The sequence below is a fragment of the Odocoileus virginianus genome, chromosome 15 (genome assembly GCF_023699985.2).
Source record: "Odocoileus virginianus isolate 20LAN1187 ecotype Illinois chromosome 15, Ovbor_1.2, whole genome shotgun sequence".
Classification (NCBI taxonomy): Eukaryota; Metazoa; Chordata; class Mammalia; order Artiodactyla; family Cervidae; genus Odocoileus; species Odocoileus virginianus.
This window is the reverse complement of record NC_069688.1, coordinates 10,777,676-10,793,902: the sequence shown is the minus strand read 5'-3', so window position 1 is coordinate 10,793,902 and position 16,227 is coordinate 10,777,676. Positions and strand designations below refer to the sequence as shown.

The 16,227-nt window shown below is 49.1% G+C and overlaps 1 protein-coding gene across 2 annotated transcripts; it reads left to right on the top strand.

The window, feature by feature from the left end:
- Positions 1-10,574: 10,574 nt before the first annotated feature.
- MYC (MYC proto-oncogene, bHLH transcription factor) lies at positions 10,575-15,809 on the top strand. Of its 2 annotated transcripts, none has more exons than XM_020875260.2 (3): positions 10,575-11,138; positions 12,854-13,616; positions 14,879-15,809. In XM_020875260.2, exons 1-3 carry the CDS (start codon positions 11,127-11,129, stop codon positions 15,439-15,441), a joined length of 1,338 nt encoding a protein of 445 aa, XP_020730919.1. In that variant the 5' UTR covers positions 10,575-11,126; the 3' UTR covers positions 15,442-15,809. The 2 variants fall into 2 exon arrangements, with proteins under 2 accessions (XP_020730919.1, XP_070333112.1); XM_070477011.1 differs by lacking the exon at positions 10,575-11,138 and adding an exon at positions 12,366-12,638.
- Positions 15,810-16,227: the final 418 nt, after the last annotated feature.

Below are 16,227 nucleotides of genomic sequence, written 5' to 3'. Positions count from 1 at the left end.
GTTACCATTTCCTACAGATGGGGGCACTGAGGCTCTGTTCATTAAAGTCATTTCTCAAAGCCTCCAAACCCACAGTCAATGTCATGTTTGAACCCGGACTTACAGGGATTCCCAGGACAAAACAATGTAGTCTCTCCTCTGTAAACCACCACCACCCTCACCCCCTCACCAACACAAAAATCTACTTCCCAAACACAAATATTAGCTGTCTCACGAAATTTTTCAGCAGAGAGAGAACCAAGCCTCCTGGAGGGCAAAGACTGTCCATTTCTCTGTGTCCACTGCCTTGACACTCATGCTGCTCTTGTCTCCTTGGAGTTATACACCAGGATATAATGGGTATATATAAAAGGGTGTACATATATAATGGTAGCCGTGAGAAGCAAAGTGCATTTCCCAGAGGAAACTGGCCCTGGTCAGCAGCAGCAGCAGAGACATGGCAAGTCCTGGGCATCAGGACTGACTGAGGCTTGTGGTAGAACAGATGAAGCCAAGACTGGCATCAAAAGGATTTGGATGCTGAATTCTACCTCTACCACTCACTGTGTGAGTTTAAACAAGTCCCTCCAAGGCATCAGTTTTCCCCATCTGTAAAATGGAATATTAATCTGCACCTCATAGGATTACTGTGGAGACATAGTGAGATAATGCAATGACTTTCTAACATTTCTAATACACAGAGATTCGGATGGTGACTGCAACCATGAAATTAAAAGACACATGATCTTTGGAAGGAAAGCTATGACAAACCTAGACAGCGTATTGAAAGGCAAAGACATCACTTTGCCAACATACATCCATATAGTCAAATCTATGGTTTTTCTAGTAGGTCTGTATGGATTTGAGAGGTGGACCATAAAGAAGGCTGAGTGCTAAAGAATTGATGCTTTCAAATTGTGGTGCTGGAAAGACTCTCGAGAGTCCCTTGGACAGCAAGGAGATCAAACCAGTCAATCCTAAAGGAAATCAACCCTGAATATTCATTAGAAGGACTGAAGCTGAAGCTCCAATACTTTGCAACCTGATGTGAAGAACCAACTCATTAGAAAAGACCCTGATGCTGGGAAAGATTGAAGGCAAAAGGAGGAGGGGGCGGCAGAAGATGAGATAGTTAGATAGCATCACCAACTCAATGAACATAAATCTGAGTAAGCTCCGGGAGATAGTGAAGGACAGGGGAAACTGGCATGCTGGAGTCCATGGGGTCACAAAGTGTCAGACAAGTTAGTGACTGAACAACGACAAAAGAGATGTAGTGTATTTCATATTATAACCAAGTTCATGGTGGGGGGGGGGTGGTCATTAAACCATACTTAGTAATATTCTTTGATAGCTTGTATACTTTCTATGCTAGTCCACTTCTGTGAACTACCACACCACTACCAGTTGAATTGACTTCATACCCAGTAAAGGATCATAACTTTTCCCTGTGAAAAGCCAGACACGATAAGCTTCTCCCTGCCCAGCACCAATAACCGTGTTCACACACCTCCTTTCTTCTGGGGGATTCTGGTAAGAATCTCCTCTGGGTTTGATTATAAAATTGTGAGGAAACAGACCTGCAGGGGGCGCTGTTTTAAGCGGTTGTGAATTTTGGTTTAGTTTCTATTTTGCCGGTTTTGTTTTTTGGTCATTGAGTCCAGTTCTGCTTATCTGGATGACTTCTGTCTTCATCCTCCTCCTCAACCATCTCCAGGCTTCAACTATCCTCAAGGAACATGAACAAGACCCATCCATCGGTGGAACAGAAGCAAGGAAGAATTCTCAGATGGCTATCTTTGGATTAAAACTGGGCTGGGCTGCATATGTCTTCCTCTTGGGAGCTCCCTCTGATAGCACTCATTCAATAGGCATGTATAGGACTTTCCTGATGGTCCAGGGGTTAAGACTCCATGCTCCCAAATGCAAGGGGCCCAGGTTCAATTCCTGGCTGGGGAACTAGATCCCATATGCCTAAGCTAAGACCTGGTGCAGGCAAACAGAAAGATAAAAATAATAACTTGTCCATGAGTGTTCATAACAGCACTATTAGTAACAGCCAAAAAAAAAAAAAAAATACACCAGGCAGTGTGCTAGGCCCTGGAGACCAGACTCTGCAAATGGCAATGCGGAGGCTTTCTTGGCGGGTGCCAACATGAATATGACACAGTCCCTCCTGACCCCAGAAATTTCTGGGCCAGGAATCACAAAAATCCATAAAAGAAGTAAACTGTTAGATTTCTTATCACAAAAGCATGGACAGTTAAGACTCTCAAGGGGAACTTCCTTGGTGGCTCAGTGATAAAGAATCCGCCTGCCAGTGCAGGGGACATGAGTTTGATCCCTGGTCCAGGAGGATCTCACATGCCCAGGAGTTCACACACCACAACGAGAGAGTAGCTCCCACTGGACGCAATGAGAGAAAAGCCTATGCAGCAACAAAGACCCAGCATAACCAAAAAATAAATAAAATAAAAAGACTTTCAGTGGAAGGGGAAATATTATCAGAAGAGGAACACTCTTTAGGTGGCTTATTAACATGTAAAAGCAGAGATCTCAGACAGGCAGACCAAGGGCTGAATCTATCCCGCAAACAGGTTTCACTTCTATATATAATCTTCCCTAGTAGCTCAGCTGGTAAAGAACCCGCCTGCAAGGCAGGAGACCCCAGTTGGATTCCTGGGTTGCGAGGATGCCCTGGAGGAGGGCATGGGAACTCCAATATCCTTGCCTGGAGAATCCCTGTGGGCAGAGGAGTCTGGCGGGCTATAGTCCATGGGGTCACAAAGAGCCAGATGCTACTGAGCAACTAACCACAGCACCCCATAATTTTTTAACTTGAGTTGCCAGCATTTGATATTCCACCTTCCCTGAAATTCCACCATCCCTGAAAAATTGGAAGTGTTGGCACCAGTGGGCCCATATTGAGGGACAACAATCCACGGATGCCGAGTAGCAACTGCCAGCTGCATACAGACAAATGTTCTCCCGTCTGTCGCAGTCCTCACCACTCCCTTCAGGCTTCCTCATCTACATTCCCTGTTAGGCCCCTGGAAGCATTCTAGCTTGCATGCCATGATCTAAAACATGATGAAGGAAATGTGGATTTGAAGTCAACAAAAGCTTTTCAATCAGGGTGTCAGTCTATGCTTTAAAGGAATAGTTTTTCCAATGTCCCTGTCAGTTCACCAGGGCAAGAAAAGAGATGTAGATTTCAGCAGAAGCTTTGTTCAGCCAGGAATTCACTCTGGGGTTGGCAGGACCACTCTGATGGTCAGTTACTAGACAGTATATGAATTCAGTCAAAGGAGGGTAATTCTAACAGAATGCCTGGATTTGTATTAAATAAGAACAATACATAATTCGACCTTGCAGATATTCCAGAATTTTCCTCTCTCTGGATGAAGGGATCCATGAAATGGCTTAGGGTTGGAATAGTCAGTCAGTCTTACAGCAGAGGGAGACTGGCAAGGGGTGGGTTAGGAATTAGTCATCAAACATTATGGAATCTCTCTGGGAGAAGAGACAGCCCCTCTGGTTCTCATCTGTCCAATGTCACACGTGTACTCATCCACCATTTTTCAATCCTGATGAAGTGATAAAGGAGAGAAATGTCATGGAACTTTCTGGGAAGCACCATGACATAAAGATACATTAAACTTAAAAGAGCATATTTTTCTGCTAAAATTCTAACAATTGCTAGCATTTACTGACCATAGGCCAAGCATTAGTGTGCATGTGTGTGTGTTCAGTAGAGTCTGACTCTTTGTGACCCCATGGACTATAACCTGCCGGGCCCCTCTGTCCATAGAAATTTTCAGGAAAAGATATTGGAGTGGGTTGCCATTTCCTACTCCAGGCCAAGCACCAGGTTCTGTATCAAATGCATTGTCTCATTTAATCTTTACAATAAGAAACTCAATAAGAAAGATGCTATCCTATGTACAATAGCCAGGACATGGAAGCAGCCTAGATCTCCATCAACAGATGAATGGATAAAGAAGCTATGGTACATATATACAATGGAATATTACTTAGCCATTAAAAGAAATGAATGTGAGTCAACTGTAGTGAGGTGGATGAACTGAGAGCTTGTTACAGACTGAAGTAAGTCAGAAAGAGAAAAACAAATACTGTATACTAATGCATATATATGGAATCTAAAAAAAAAAAAATAGCTGATGAACTTATTCACAGAGAAGAAATGGAGACACAGACATAGAGAATGGACTTGTGGACACAGCGGGGGAAGGAGAGGTTAGGACAAATTGAGAAAGTAGCACTGACATATACACATCATCATGTGTAAAACAGATAACCAGTAGGAAGTCACTGTGTGGCCCAGGGAGGCCAGCCTGGCCCTCGGTGACATCTGGAGGGGTGGGGAGGAGGCCCAAGACGGAGGGGATATAATACAGTTATGACTAATTCTCACTGATGTACAGCAGAGACCACCACAACATCGCAAAGCAATTATCCTCCAATTAGAGAGAGAGAGAGAGAGACCCTATGATGACAGTAGTCCCACTTTACAGATGAGAAAAGTAGTCAGATTCAGAGATGTCATGGGATTTGCCAGATTTAGCAATGAATGAGTCAGTGCACAAGGCTAAATGGAAGGGGACCCTCAGAACCATTTGGAATCCACTGCAAGCCAAGTCTAGCAGCAACCTGTAGTGGGTAGGAGAGAAAGGAGAGTCAATAGTGGAAACAGAAGAAGCAGCTGGGTATGTTAATGTCAGGAGAAGAAGTCACACTGGGATTCTCACTCTGACATATCAGGGCTGACACTGTTCTGTTGGGAGGCTGTCCTGGGCACTGTTGGACATTTAGTAGCATCCCTGACCTCTACCCAGTGTATGCTAGTGGGAACACTCCTTGGTAACAACCCCTGAACGCCTCTAGACATTTTCAAATGTCCCCTGAGGACAAAATTACTTTGTCAAAAACCACTGATCTACCAAAGAAGCAAGTTTCCCTGGCAGCAGCAAAGTTAAGAAAATGGGAAAGGCCCAAGGTGATCCAAGGGCACTAGGTACTTTCAAGAAATTCCCTTCTGTCACAAAATCCATCAAAAGTAGTCAGAGAAGGAACAGAATTTAAAAATATGAACCACCAAGGGTGAGCTGTTCTCAGAAAGTCCAGAAGCCTTGGTTTGGGATCTCCCATCCCCCTGGCTTCCAAATGAAGGTCTAAGATTGAAAAGTAGAAGTTTCTACCCAGTGAGTCTCCATTTCAGTCATCTCCCCACCTCCAACCCAGCTAGGGTCCATCCTGGAGACAGATGTTGCCCAAAAGGACCACGGCGAAGACAGGCCAAGTGAGCGAAAGTGTGGAAACTTCTGAGATTGGCTTGGGTTTGGCACTTACAGAACAATAAACCGAGCCTTTGAAGAGGCTAAACAAAGGAACCATTTGTCTATTCCAGCAGCTACAAAGTGAGGCAAGATTACAGCGAGGGACTGAAGAGTGAAAGAAGAATGCCAAGCTGGAGAGGAGACCAGGGTTTACCGAGTCCAACTCGGACCCTCCGCCAGGATCTAAGGTCCGTGGGTAAGACAGGCAACTGAATGTCCTCAACGCGACACAGGAAACGTAGGCTCTAGAGCTTTATGTTAAAAACACTTGCTGATTTTTTTTTTTCTTTCTCAGCTGCTTTAATGTATGCAGTATGCTAGAAGCAAGAGTAGGGGGAGAGAAACAACATTCAAAAACATGCATTTTTAAAAAGGCACAAAGCTTTTCTTCACTGCTTTTTTTTTTTATATCATTCCTATGAATTAATGATGCTGGATTTTATTTGCTTGTCTGTTGGAGAGCTTTCCTGTACTCCTCTCATTGGGAACAAGGTTGGCATTAAAATGCTCGTCAGACTTTCCCTTCTTTTAACATTCCTTGGCTAGCTTGGTTTTAATCTAACAGTCCTTTCCAAATGATCTTTCTGCTGGAGCTATGTATGTATTTATCATTCTCCCCCGACCCTTTCCTTGACAGTCCTCAATGACTTGAAGGGTTTTTCTTTCTTTTTTTTTTTTTAAGTCAGTTACTTATTGATTTTGGCCATACAGAGCAGCAAGTGGGACCTTAGTTTCCCAAACCAGGGATTGAACCCAGGCCCCCTGCATTGGACACAGAGTCCTAACCACTAGACTATCAGGGAAGTCCCTAAAAGGGTTTTGAAATAGCATCCCAATCACCTTTGAGGGGCTTTCTGTCTCATCTCCAGGTTGCAGCTAGCTTTTTGATCACCCACGTCCAGTTTCTTTCCACTGCTCTTGTCTATCGAAGATCCATAGGAAAGTTTCTCGGGGTGGGCTGGAGGGGGAGAGATATTCAAAGAAGGGGAGGAGACTGGGGTTACCTTATACAAGTCACACCTTCTGAATCTCACCATCCTGTGCCTGCAAAGAAAGGAGAAAGTGTGGTCAAATTGCTCATTCTTTCTGTACTTCATCTTTCCTAAGTATAAAACTGACGCATGACTATCAATGTAAAAATATGCAGAGATCAAATGACTTCCAGTTATACCACCCTGGAGGGAAAAAAAAAAAGTTTCCTGCAGTGACCCAATGTTCTCTTCCGTGAGGCAATCTCACTGGACCTGGAGTCCCAACCCTGTGGGTGAAAACACAGCTGCCGTTTGGGCAACCTGTCTCTTCTTAGAAACCCAGCAGCAGCCCATAAAAGGAAGGAGACACGCAGCCTGGGAGCGTCCTTAGACCAGCAAACCAGAAATGCTCATTTAATAGACACCTTGCCCTGACTTCCAAAAGGAAGTAGAAAGACCCAGGCTGTCCCTTAAAAACTTTTCTTAAAAGACAAACTTCATCAGCTATCTCCAGGTGATCAGGATCAGAAACTCTTTATGATCAAAAGAGATCTCAAAAGAGATCAAAAGCTCTTTAAATTCTGTTATTTTTCTATTTATAACTTTTATTTTACAGTAACGTGCATCTCTTTGGTCATCTCGAATGATATTATTAGTTTTAAAATCCCTTGCCACTTCTCAACCCAGCAAATGTCTCTTCTAGGTCAAATGGCTCTTTAAAATTACTAAAAGATAGAGAAGTCCCTTAAGACAGCCTTGCCGAGACATGGCTTTCCATTTCCTCGGCTGTGAAATGGGATGGCCCCTACCTTATTTGGAAGCACAAAACTCCAGGCTGCTACTTGCAAATACCACCACAGTTGATACTACTAGCCTGGGAAAGAAGGTTGAGTCCTGAAGCCACCAACAGCATCTCTGCTTGAGGTTCACATCGCCTACACATGGCTGGCAGGGTTTGGTAGTCAGACCTTAAGACAGGTATAACAGCCATCTTTAGCAACTTTCAGAAACAACCATCTGAGGTCAAACTAGACCTACTTTTATTGTTGTTGCTTGATTTATTGGTTTTGAGTTTTTGTGGTTTTTTTTTTTTTTTTTTCCTTGCCACAGTAGAGAGCAGTCATTCAACCTCCATAGAGTAATGCCAAAAGAGCAAGGTTCCTAGGAAAACAGCCGAAGAGACCTCTTTCAGGAAGGGGTTCCTACTGCCAACGTTTCCTGAGGATCTATCTAGGTGATCAGACACTGGCAAACATCCTTCTGGTCACAGAGACCTATCTGAAATAGTCACACTCATTAAGCATGCTATGCAAGTTTCCTTCACATTTACTTCCACCTTTATTGCTCAGTTGTTTTGATATGAAAGCTTTTTCTTCAAATGATCCTTTACACTTTTTTCCCAGTGGAATCCCAAATGCCTACCCCCCCCCTTCATCGTTATGAAAACATCTGGCTCTTCACCAATTTTTTTTTTCATTTAAATAAAACAGTAGCAAAACTAACTCCTCACCTCCCCCTTGCCTCCACTTCCCCAGTAAATCTAATGTCTTTCTCTAAAACTTGGTGGCTAGAAGATGATTGGTTTCAACGGTGTGTGGTCTAAAGCGTGTTTCGCTGCTTTAAAATTTTGCTGGAATTTCTTTCGTGTGTATACTTGTTAATTATTTCACCGTTTCCCATAAATGGAATCAGCTCTCTATAGGGTGATGTTCATTGTCTATAAGTGCCTGCGTGCTCAGTTGCTCAGTCATGTCCGACTCTTAACCTGCTCCTCTGTCCATGGAATTTCTTCAGGCAAATATACTGGAATGGGTTGCCATTGTCTCCTTCAGGGGATCTTCCCGACTCAGGAATCGAACCTGCGTCTCCTGCGTCTCCCGCATTAGCGGGCAGATTCTTCACCACTGAGCCACCTAGGAAGCCTGCCCGTGAGTAGCTACGGGTTAATTTTCACCACCGCTTATGCAGTTGAACAGCCGCCTCTGAACCTCTTTTCTCTCCAGTGATTCCTCTCTCCACCTCTCTGCAGTTGGCCTGAAGGAATCGTCAAACGGCGGCTGGAAACTCATTTTAAGGAACCGCCCCTTCCTCAGCCCGGCGCAAAGCCGGCGCTCCCGGACGCCCCTGCCCCCACGCGCCCCGCCCGCCCGCAGCGGGCGTCCCGACGCAGCGACCTGGGCCGCCAGTAGAGGGCAGGCTGACTTTAACTTTCGCAAACGTGGGGCGCGGGTGCCGCTCCGGGCGGGGGCAGGGAAAGAGGCGCTGCAGCAAAACCCTGGCTAGGGATTGGTCACTTTTGCGTTTGCGGCAAAGACCTGGAGGCTGGAACAATTTGCAGTCCTTAAAACCGACTTGTGCCTGTGCCTGATTTGGAGGAAGTCACTACTCTTAACAATTGAGCGCCGAGCTGCAAACTCAACGGGTAATAATTTATCTCAAACACAAGCTTGACATAGGCGAGCCCTCCCCGTCCCGAATTTTTTTCACTTTTGGAAGGAGGAGGAAGGGGCGTGGAAAAGTTTACTTATCATGCCCTTGGATGAGGGACCGGGGCTGGGATAGATCGCCTCTGTATAATGCAGAATAGTAAATCCCGAGGGGATTTGCATTATATGTTAAATATCGATTCATTGAGGGAGTGAACAAATCATGTGTCGTGTTGGGCAAAATTCTAGGTCGACGTGAACATGAAAGGTATACAGATGTACATGGACTCTATTATACATACACACTTCACTATGGTATTCAGAAAAAAATATAAGAGTCAGTGAACTAGGAAATCAATGCCTGAAATTCGGCCAATTTTTAATTGGCTCAAGACACTGCCAGCACCACACTCCCCCACCCCCCCCCCCCCCCGCTCAAGACACGGAAGTAATACTTGGCTCCTCTCCTTAGATGAGAATCGATGCATTGTGTGTGTGTCTGTGTGTGTGTGTGTGTGTCTGTGTGATTTCGAGCCCAATGATAAAGAGGAAAGCAGACCCAGAAAGGAAGTCAACGTCCGGTTTGTCCGAGCAGGAAAGAGTTAACGGTTTTCCTCACCGGGGACTCTGCAGACTCCCCAGGCAGGATCTACCGGCTCGCCCCCTTCCCTCTTCAAGGGAGTCTGGTCCCGCGCCTCCCGCCCCCCTCTCCCGGGCTGTATCCTCCCGTCTAGCGCCTTTGACTTTTCCCCAACCCTGGGAGCCCCAGAGTGGTGCAAACCGGCGCCACGGGGCGTAAAAAGGATTCGTCTCTTTTCTGAAACCTGGCTGCGGAATTGGGAACTCCGAGAGAGGCGCGGGGGTGGAATGGGGGTGTAGAGGGACGGGGGTGGTCCCCCGCGGCGCGCACCCGCAGGCGCGCTCTTCCCTTACTCCAGCAGAAAGATCTCAGGGATTAGCGCGTACAGCGGGGAGGCGGGAGGGGGGAGGAACGCTGGCTCCTGCACAGATCCGTGGAGGTCTGCGCGGGCAGGGCCAGGAGTGGGGGGTCCTCTGCGGCTTGGGCAGCAATTGGGGGATTCATTGTCAGTGGAAGGTGCCCACACCCAGAATGCATAACACCCCCAACAAATGCAATGGGTGTTTATTCATAACGCGCTCTCCAAGTATACGTGGCAGCGCGTTGCAGAATTATTTTGGTTATTCCAGGCACCATTTTTCTTCCCTATACCTCTGATCATGTATCCCATCGACACTTAACAACACCCCCCCCGCCACACACACACACACACACACACACACACACACACACACACACTCAGAGCGCGCGCCCATCAACACCCCTTCTTTCCTCCTCTCTTCGTAGGAGTTATTTTCCGAAGGCTGCCCCTTTCCCGGCCTTAGGGAGGCGCCAGTCCACCCGGGACGTGCATGGCGCAGCCGTGGGTACACGGTGTATTATCAGCGTCAAGGGATCAGCGGCTCTGCCCCAGATGATTTAAGCACACAGGACAAGTATGCGGTTTGTCCAACACAGCTCTGCTCCAGAGGAACCAGGCAGCACAGAGAGACGGTTTGAGCGGGAGCAGAAGAAAATGGTAGGCGCGCGCAGTTAATTCATGCGGCGCTCTGACCGTGTTTACATCCGAGAGCTCGGCGCACTGGAGTGCCAGGCTCAAAGAGCTGAATCTCCTCCCCCTCCCGTCCTCCCTCCCCACCAGCGCCCCTCCCGGGTTCCCAAAGCAGAGGGCGGGGGAGACAGAAAAGAGATCCTCTCTGGTGAGTCCCCGCCCACCAGCCCTTTATAGGCGAGGGTCTCCGCTGCGGAGGACCCCCCGGCTGCGCTTCTCGCGGCTACCGAAGCGGCTGGCTCGCCGCGGCCGCCGCCGGGCTCCACCACTGCCTGGAAGGGCAGGGCTACTCCGAGGCTTGGCGGGAAAAAGAACAGAGGGGAGGGGCCGTACCTTCTCGGTATAAAAGCAGGTTTTTTCTGGGCTTTATCTGACTCGCTGTAGTAATTCCAGCGAGAGGCAGAGGGAGCGTGCGGGCGGGCCCTACAGGGTGGAAGAGCCGAGCCAGCCTAGCGAGCGGAGTCGCGCTCCGGGCGCCCGGAGAAGGGAGATCCGGATTCAAAGGGGGGCTTCTGCGCCTCCAGCCCGGCCGGCCCCCACCTCACCCTCCCCGCAGACCCCTGCTAGCGGTCCGCCACCCGCGCGGCATCCGCGAAACTTTGCCCACTGGAACTTACAACACCCGAGCGACACCAAGACTCCCCGGACGCAGAGAGGCTCTTCTGCCTTTTTGGGGAGACACTTTCCCCCGCCGCTGCCCACGACCCGCGCCTCTGAAAGGCGCTCCTCGCCGCTTTTTGGACGCTAGATTTCCTTCGGATAATGGAAATGCGGGTGAGCACCCGGACCTATTGGCCTTTTCCATTTATTTTTGCTACCGCCTTAACGCCGCGATGAGCAGAACGCCCGAATCGAGCGTCTTTTCTCCCATTCCTGCGCTATTGACACTTTTCTCAGAGTAGTTGTGGCTTGTCCGGGTGGGGTGGAGAGGAACCAGAACTGGGTCGGGGTACAGTGACTTGTCAAGATGGGAAGAGAGAGGAAGGCAGAGAGAAACCGGGGCTGCGTTTTCTGAAAGTAGCCTTTAGAGGTTTTTGCTCGCCTTAGATGGACGCTAACCCCGGCCGGGTGGACATTCATGCTTTATTGCATTAATTGCTTTTTTGCCTTTTGTCGGGGAGAAGAAGGGTATGCTTCGCGGCTGGCAGAAAACCCTTTACATCCTGAGCTCCTTGGAGTAAGAATTATACATTGCGTGTGTGAGCGAAGGGAGCTCCGCAGCCGCTGACTTTCCCCTGTCTGGAAAAGGGCATTTAAATTTCGGCTTACTGCATTTCTGACAGCCGGAGACAGACACTGCGGCGCGTCCCGCCCGCCGATCCCCTCGGCGTCTCCAACGCTCCCGGCTCCTTTTAGAAGTTGGCCTTTGGCTTTTTTTTTTTTTTTTTAAGGATAATAAAATTAAAGATTTTGGTCTACAGAGAGGTTAGGACTCGGTGTTGGGAAGGCGCGGGGACGGGGAAAGGGAAGCTGGGGCAAAGATGTGTCCGAGTCTCCTAAAATTATTGACTCGGGGAGGGGGGTAAATGAGGGCAAAATCTCTGCACCCAGCCTTGGCTCCCCGGCCGCCTTCGGGGTCCCCGCGCGGGTGTCCCTGCGCCCCCTGAGATGCGGAGGACAGCCAGGAGCGAGGCTTCGGGCTTTTCGAGAACAGCTGCTACCCTCGGCCGGTGAGGGGGAAGACGCCCGGCTCCCGGCGCGGAATCGTAGCAGGGTCTCTGGCGCAGTTGCGTCGCCGTATTGAGTGTTGAAGGGAGACATCCCTGTTATTATTTAACACTCTCCTTTTATTTATGAGGGTGGGGTGGGAGGTGGTTGGAGAAGGGCTAAGGCTCGAAGCTGAGCTCACCACCCCAGCCGGAGAGAGAAGGAAAGCCCGCAAAGGAAGGAAAGGGGGGCGCGCTGGGGGCAGGGATGCGGGAGGCGGAGAAGGGAGGCTGGGAGGGGCGGCGGCGCCGGCAGGGGAAGCAGCGAGACGAGGACGCGCGAGTGGGAACGGGCGCGGCGCTAGGGGCCCCGGAGCGGGAGGGGGCCGAGCGCAACCTCTCCCGCCGCGGCGCCTCTCGCCGCCTCCTTCAGGTGGCGCAAACTTTGCGCCTCGGCGTTTGGCAGATCTTATTTCCCACCGCCGCCGCCGCCTCTCCCGGCCTGTGACTGAGGCCAAAGCTGATTTCGATTGCTCTGCGGTCGCGGGGCCGACTCCCGGGCTTCGCGCTCCAGGCTCCCCGGGGGGGAGCAGAAAAGCCCCGCGGCGCTGCGGAGCTGGTTCGCCAAGTGTGTGTCTGAGATAGTAGAGGGTCACTCAGAGTGGGCTAAAAGGGTGCCTTTTTTATCCGTTCCCCACCCCCCATCAGCCCCATTTGGGGATCGCGCTGGAAGGGGAGTGGTTCTGAATTGTGGCGCGCGGTGCGCGCTGCGTGGGGTTTCGGCACCATCCAAGACCCCTTTAACTCAAGACTTGCCCCGTCTTTGTGTGCCCCCTCCGGCAGGCTGCAGCGATGCCCCTCAACGTCAGCTTCGCCAACAGGAACTATGACCTCGACTACGATTCGGTGCAGCCTTATTTCTACTGCGACGAGGAGGAGAACTTCTACCACCAGCAGCAGCAGAGCGAACTGCAGCCGCCGGCGCCCAGCGAGGATATCTGGAAGAAATTCGAGCTGCTGCCCACCCCGCCCCTGTCCCCGAGCCGCCGCTCCGGGCTCTGCTCGCCCTCGTACGTCGCGGTCGCCTCCTTCTCGCCTAGGGGAGACGACGACGGCGGCGGCGGCAGCTTCTCCTCCGCGGACCAGTTGGAGATGGTGACCGAGCTGCTGGGAGGCGACATGGTGAACCAGAGCTTCATCTGCGACCCCGACGAGACCCTCATCAAAAACATCATCATCCAGGACTGTATGTGGAGCGGCTTCTCGGCCGCCGCCAAGCTCGTCTCGGAGAAGCTGGCCTCTTACCAGGCTGCGCGCAAAGACGGCGGCAGCCCGAGCCCCGCCCGCGGGCACGGCGGCTGCTCCACCTCCAGCTTGTACCTGCAGGACCTGAGCGCCGCCGCCTCCGAATGCATCGACCCTTCCGTGGTCTTCCCCTACCCGCTCAACGACAGCAGCTCGCCCAAGCCCTGCGCCTCCCCGGACTCCACCGCCTTCTCCCCGTCCTCTGACTCTCTGCTCTCCTCTGCCGAGTCCTCCCCGCGGGCCAGTCCCGAGCCCCTGGCGCTCCACGAGGAGACCCCACCCACCACCAGCAGCGACTCTGGTAAGCTGGGACCCTCCAGGCACGTCAGAGGGGTCGGCTGTGTCTTTCCTATTCTCATCGGCTGCCAACTCAAGGGGCCACATTTCAGTTGCCCCCCTTCCCCTCTGCCTTTTTTGCCCTTATATTTGGAAAAGAAATGCAGGTCTGGAAGGGTCTGGGAGCTCACCATCCCTGAAACACTGAGCTTTAGTGTTCTTCCCACTCCTTCCCCTAAGATCGCCCTAGTGGCCAGTCCTTTCCTTTCCCTTCCCCGCCCCCCCCCCCCTTAGGAATTTCTTTTGGGTTTTTAAATCTTCTAGTTTATCTAGCAACTCAATCCGCTCCCTCTTACCCCTCTTAAGCATTTTAATTACCCTGGAAGGGGGCGGGGCGGGTCGTCGCTGTGGAGTTTAGAGAGGATTGATCTCTCCAAGAGTGAATGAATTACCTCCCTCCTCCCTTCTGAGTTGTTGGGATTTAATGGACTACAGATCAACAAAAATGAAGAGGGGCAGTGTACAGAGACGGGGCAGCCTCCCACCTGAGCGCCGGGAGCTAGTGGAAGTGCCTTACAAGTGTACGGACTGAGTTGGGGTCTTTGCACCTCTTTTGAACATTTAAAAGCCAGTCCCTTCCAAAATTAGACTTCGTTTTTTCCTTCCCCCACCTTCTAGGACTTTTGGCAAAGCTACAAGGCTTTTTTTTTTTTTTTCTTTTTGCACTTCCAGTAAGATAGGGAGTTGCTAAAGTTATACCAAAGATTTGCAGCTATCATTTGCAACACCTGAAGGGTTCTCGGTAAAGATAAAGTCCCTTCCAAATAGGAGGCGCTTGGGAATGTGCGTTGTCTGGGTGTGTCCCGGGCCTCATTAAGTCTTAGGTAAGAATTGGCATCAATGCTGTATCCTGGTAAATTGTAATTTTCTTGTCTGTGCCATAAACCCAGCTGTCATTTTCCTCCCTGAGATTCTGTCTTCATGAGAAGAAAAGCAGAGATGATTGGCTACCTGTCTGGGAATAACTTTGTGGCAGGGTCCTTTTTTTTTTTTTTTTTTTTAGCCTCACTGAATGGCATGTGGGATTCTTAGTTCCCCAACCAGGGATCAAAACTTGCCCCCTGTGATGGAAGCATGGAGTCTTAACCACTGGACTGGCAGGGAAGTCCTCTGGGTCTTCTCTTACCTAATAATCCCTTGTGTTGGCATAGTATTAATTTCATCTGGTCATTGATTGCTTTAAGGAAACCGTTGTTAACTGGTGATTTTTTTCTTTCTTTCTTAAAGAGGAAGAACAAGAGGATGAGGAAGAAATTGATGTTGTTTCTGTGGAAAAGAGGCAGCCCCCTGCCAAAAGGTCAGAATCGGGGTCACCCTCTGCAGGCAGCCACAGCAAACCTCCTCACAGCCCGTTGGTCCTAAAGAGATGCCACGTGTCTACCCATCAGCACAATTACGCAGCGCCCCCCTCCACTAGGAAGGACTATCCTGCCGCCAAGAGGGCTAAGTTGGACAGTGGCAGGGTCCTGAAACAGATCAGCAACAACCGCAAATGTTCCAGCCCAAGGTCTTCGGACACGGAGGAGAATGACAAGAGGCGGACACACAACGTCTTGGAGCGCCAGAGGAGAAACGAGCTGAAACGCAGCTTTTTTGCTCTTCGTGACCAGATCCCAGAGTTGGAGAACAATGAAAAAGCCCCCAAGGTAGTTATCCTTAAAAAAGCCACAGCGTACATCCTGTCGGTCCAAGCAGAGGAACACAAGCTCACTTCAGAGAAAGACGCATTGCGGAAGAGACGAGAACAGTTGAAACTCAAACTCGAACAGATACGGAACTCTTGCGCCTAAATTGACCTATTGGAGGGAGGAACTGGACTCCCTCAGGAAATTCTCATTTGTTACTAAGGGAAAGTGAGGGAAAAGGTTCCTCTGTCAACTCCTTACATAGGAACATCTTTCATATGCATGAACAACCTCACAACCTTGGCTGGATCTTGAACACTGAAAGATTTAGTCATACTATAAACTGCCTCAAATGGAACTTTGGGCATAAAAGAACTTTTTTTTTTTATGCTTACCGTTTTTTTTTTTTCCTTTAACAGATTTGTATTTAAGAATTGTTTTTAAAAACTCCTGAATTTCACCCAATTTTCCTTTGTAAATATAGCCATTAAATGTAAATAACTTTAATAAAATTTATAGAAGGTTATACCTACTATATAGGTAAATTTTTTTATTTAAGTACATTTTCCTTTTTAAAGTTGATTTTTTTCTATTGTTTTTAGAAAAAATAAAATACCTTCAAATATATAATTGAGCCAAATCTTAAGTTGTGTTTTGTTTTCTTCCCTCCCCCACCCCCCCCACCCCCCATTCTCTTTTCATCGATTGCAAATTAACAGTATTTGGCCCTTAAGGGAATGAGCTTACAAGGATGGGAAAAGAAGTCATTTAAGGAAGGGTGAGGGCTTTTCTTTGTTCTGATGGGTCTGGGGACTTAAGGTCTTTAAGTCCTCAGGGTTATAAGATGCTTCCTGGAGATCTCTGATAAGGGCCAGAGTTGATACTTCAAAGAATGAAAGGGCAGTAGGCTAGTGAGAGGGTTAGAGGTAGGTAAAAGGGATGCTAGAAGTT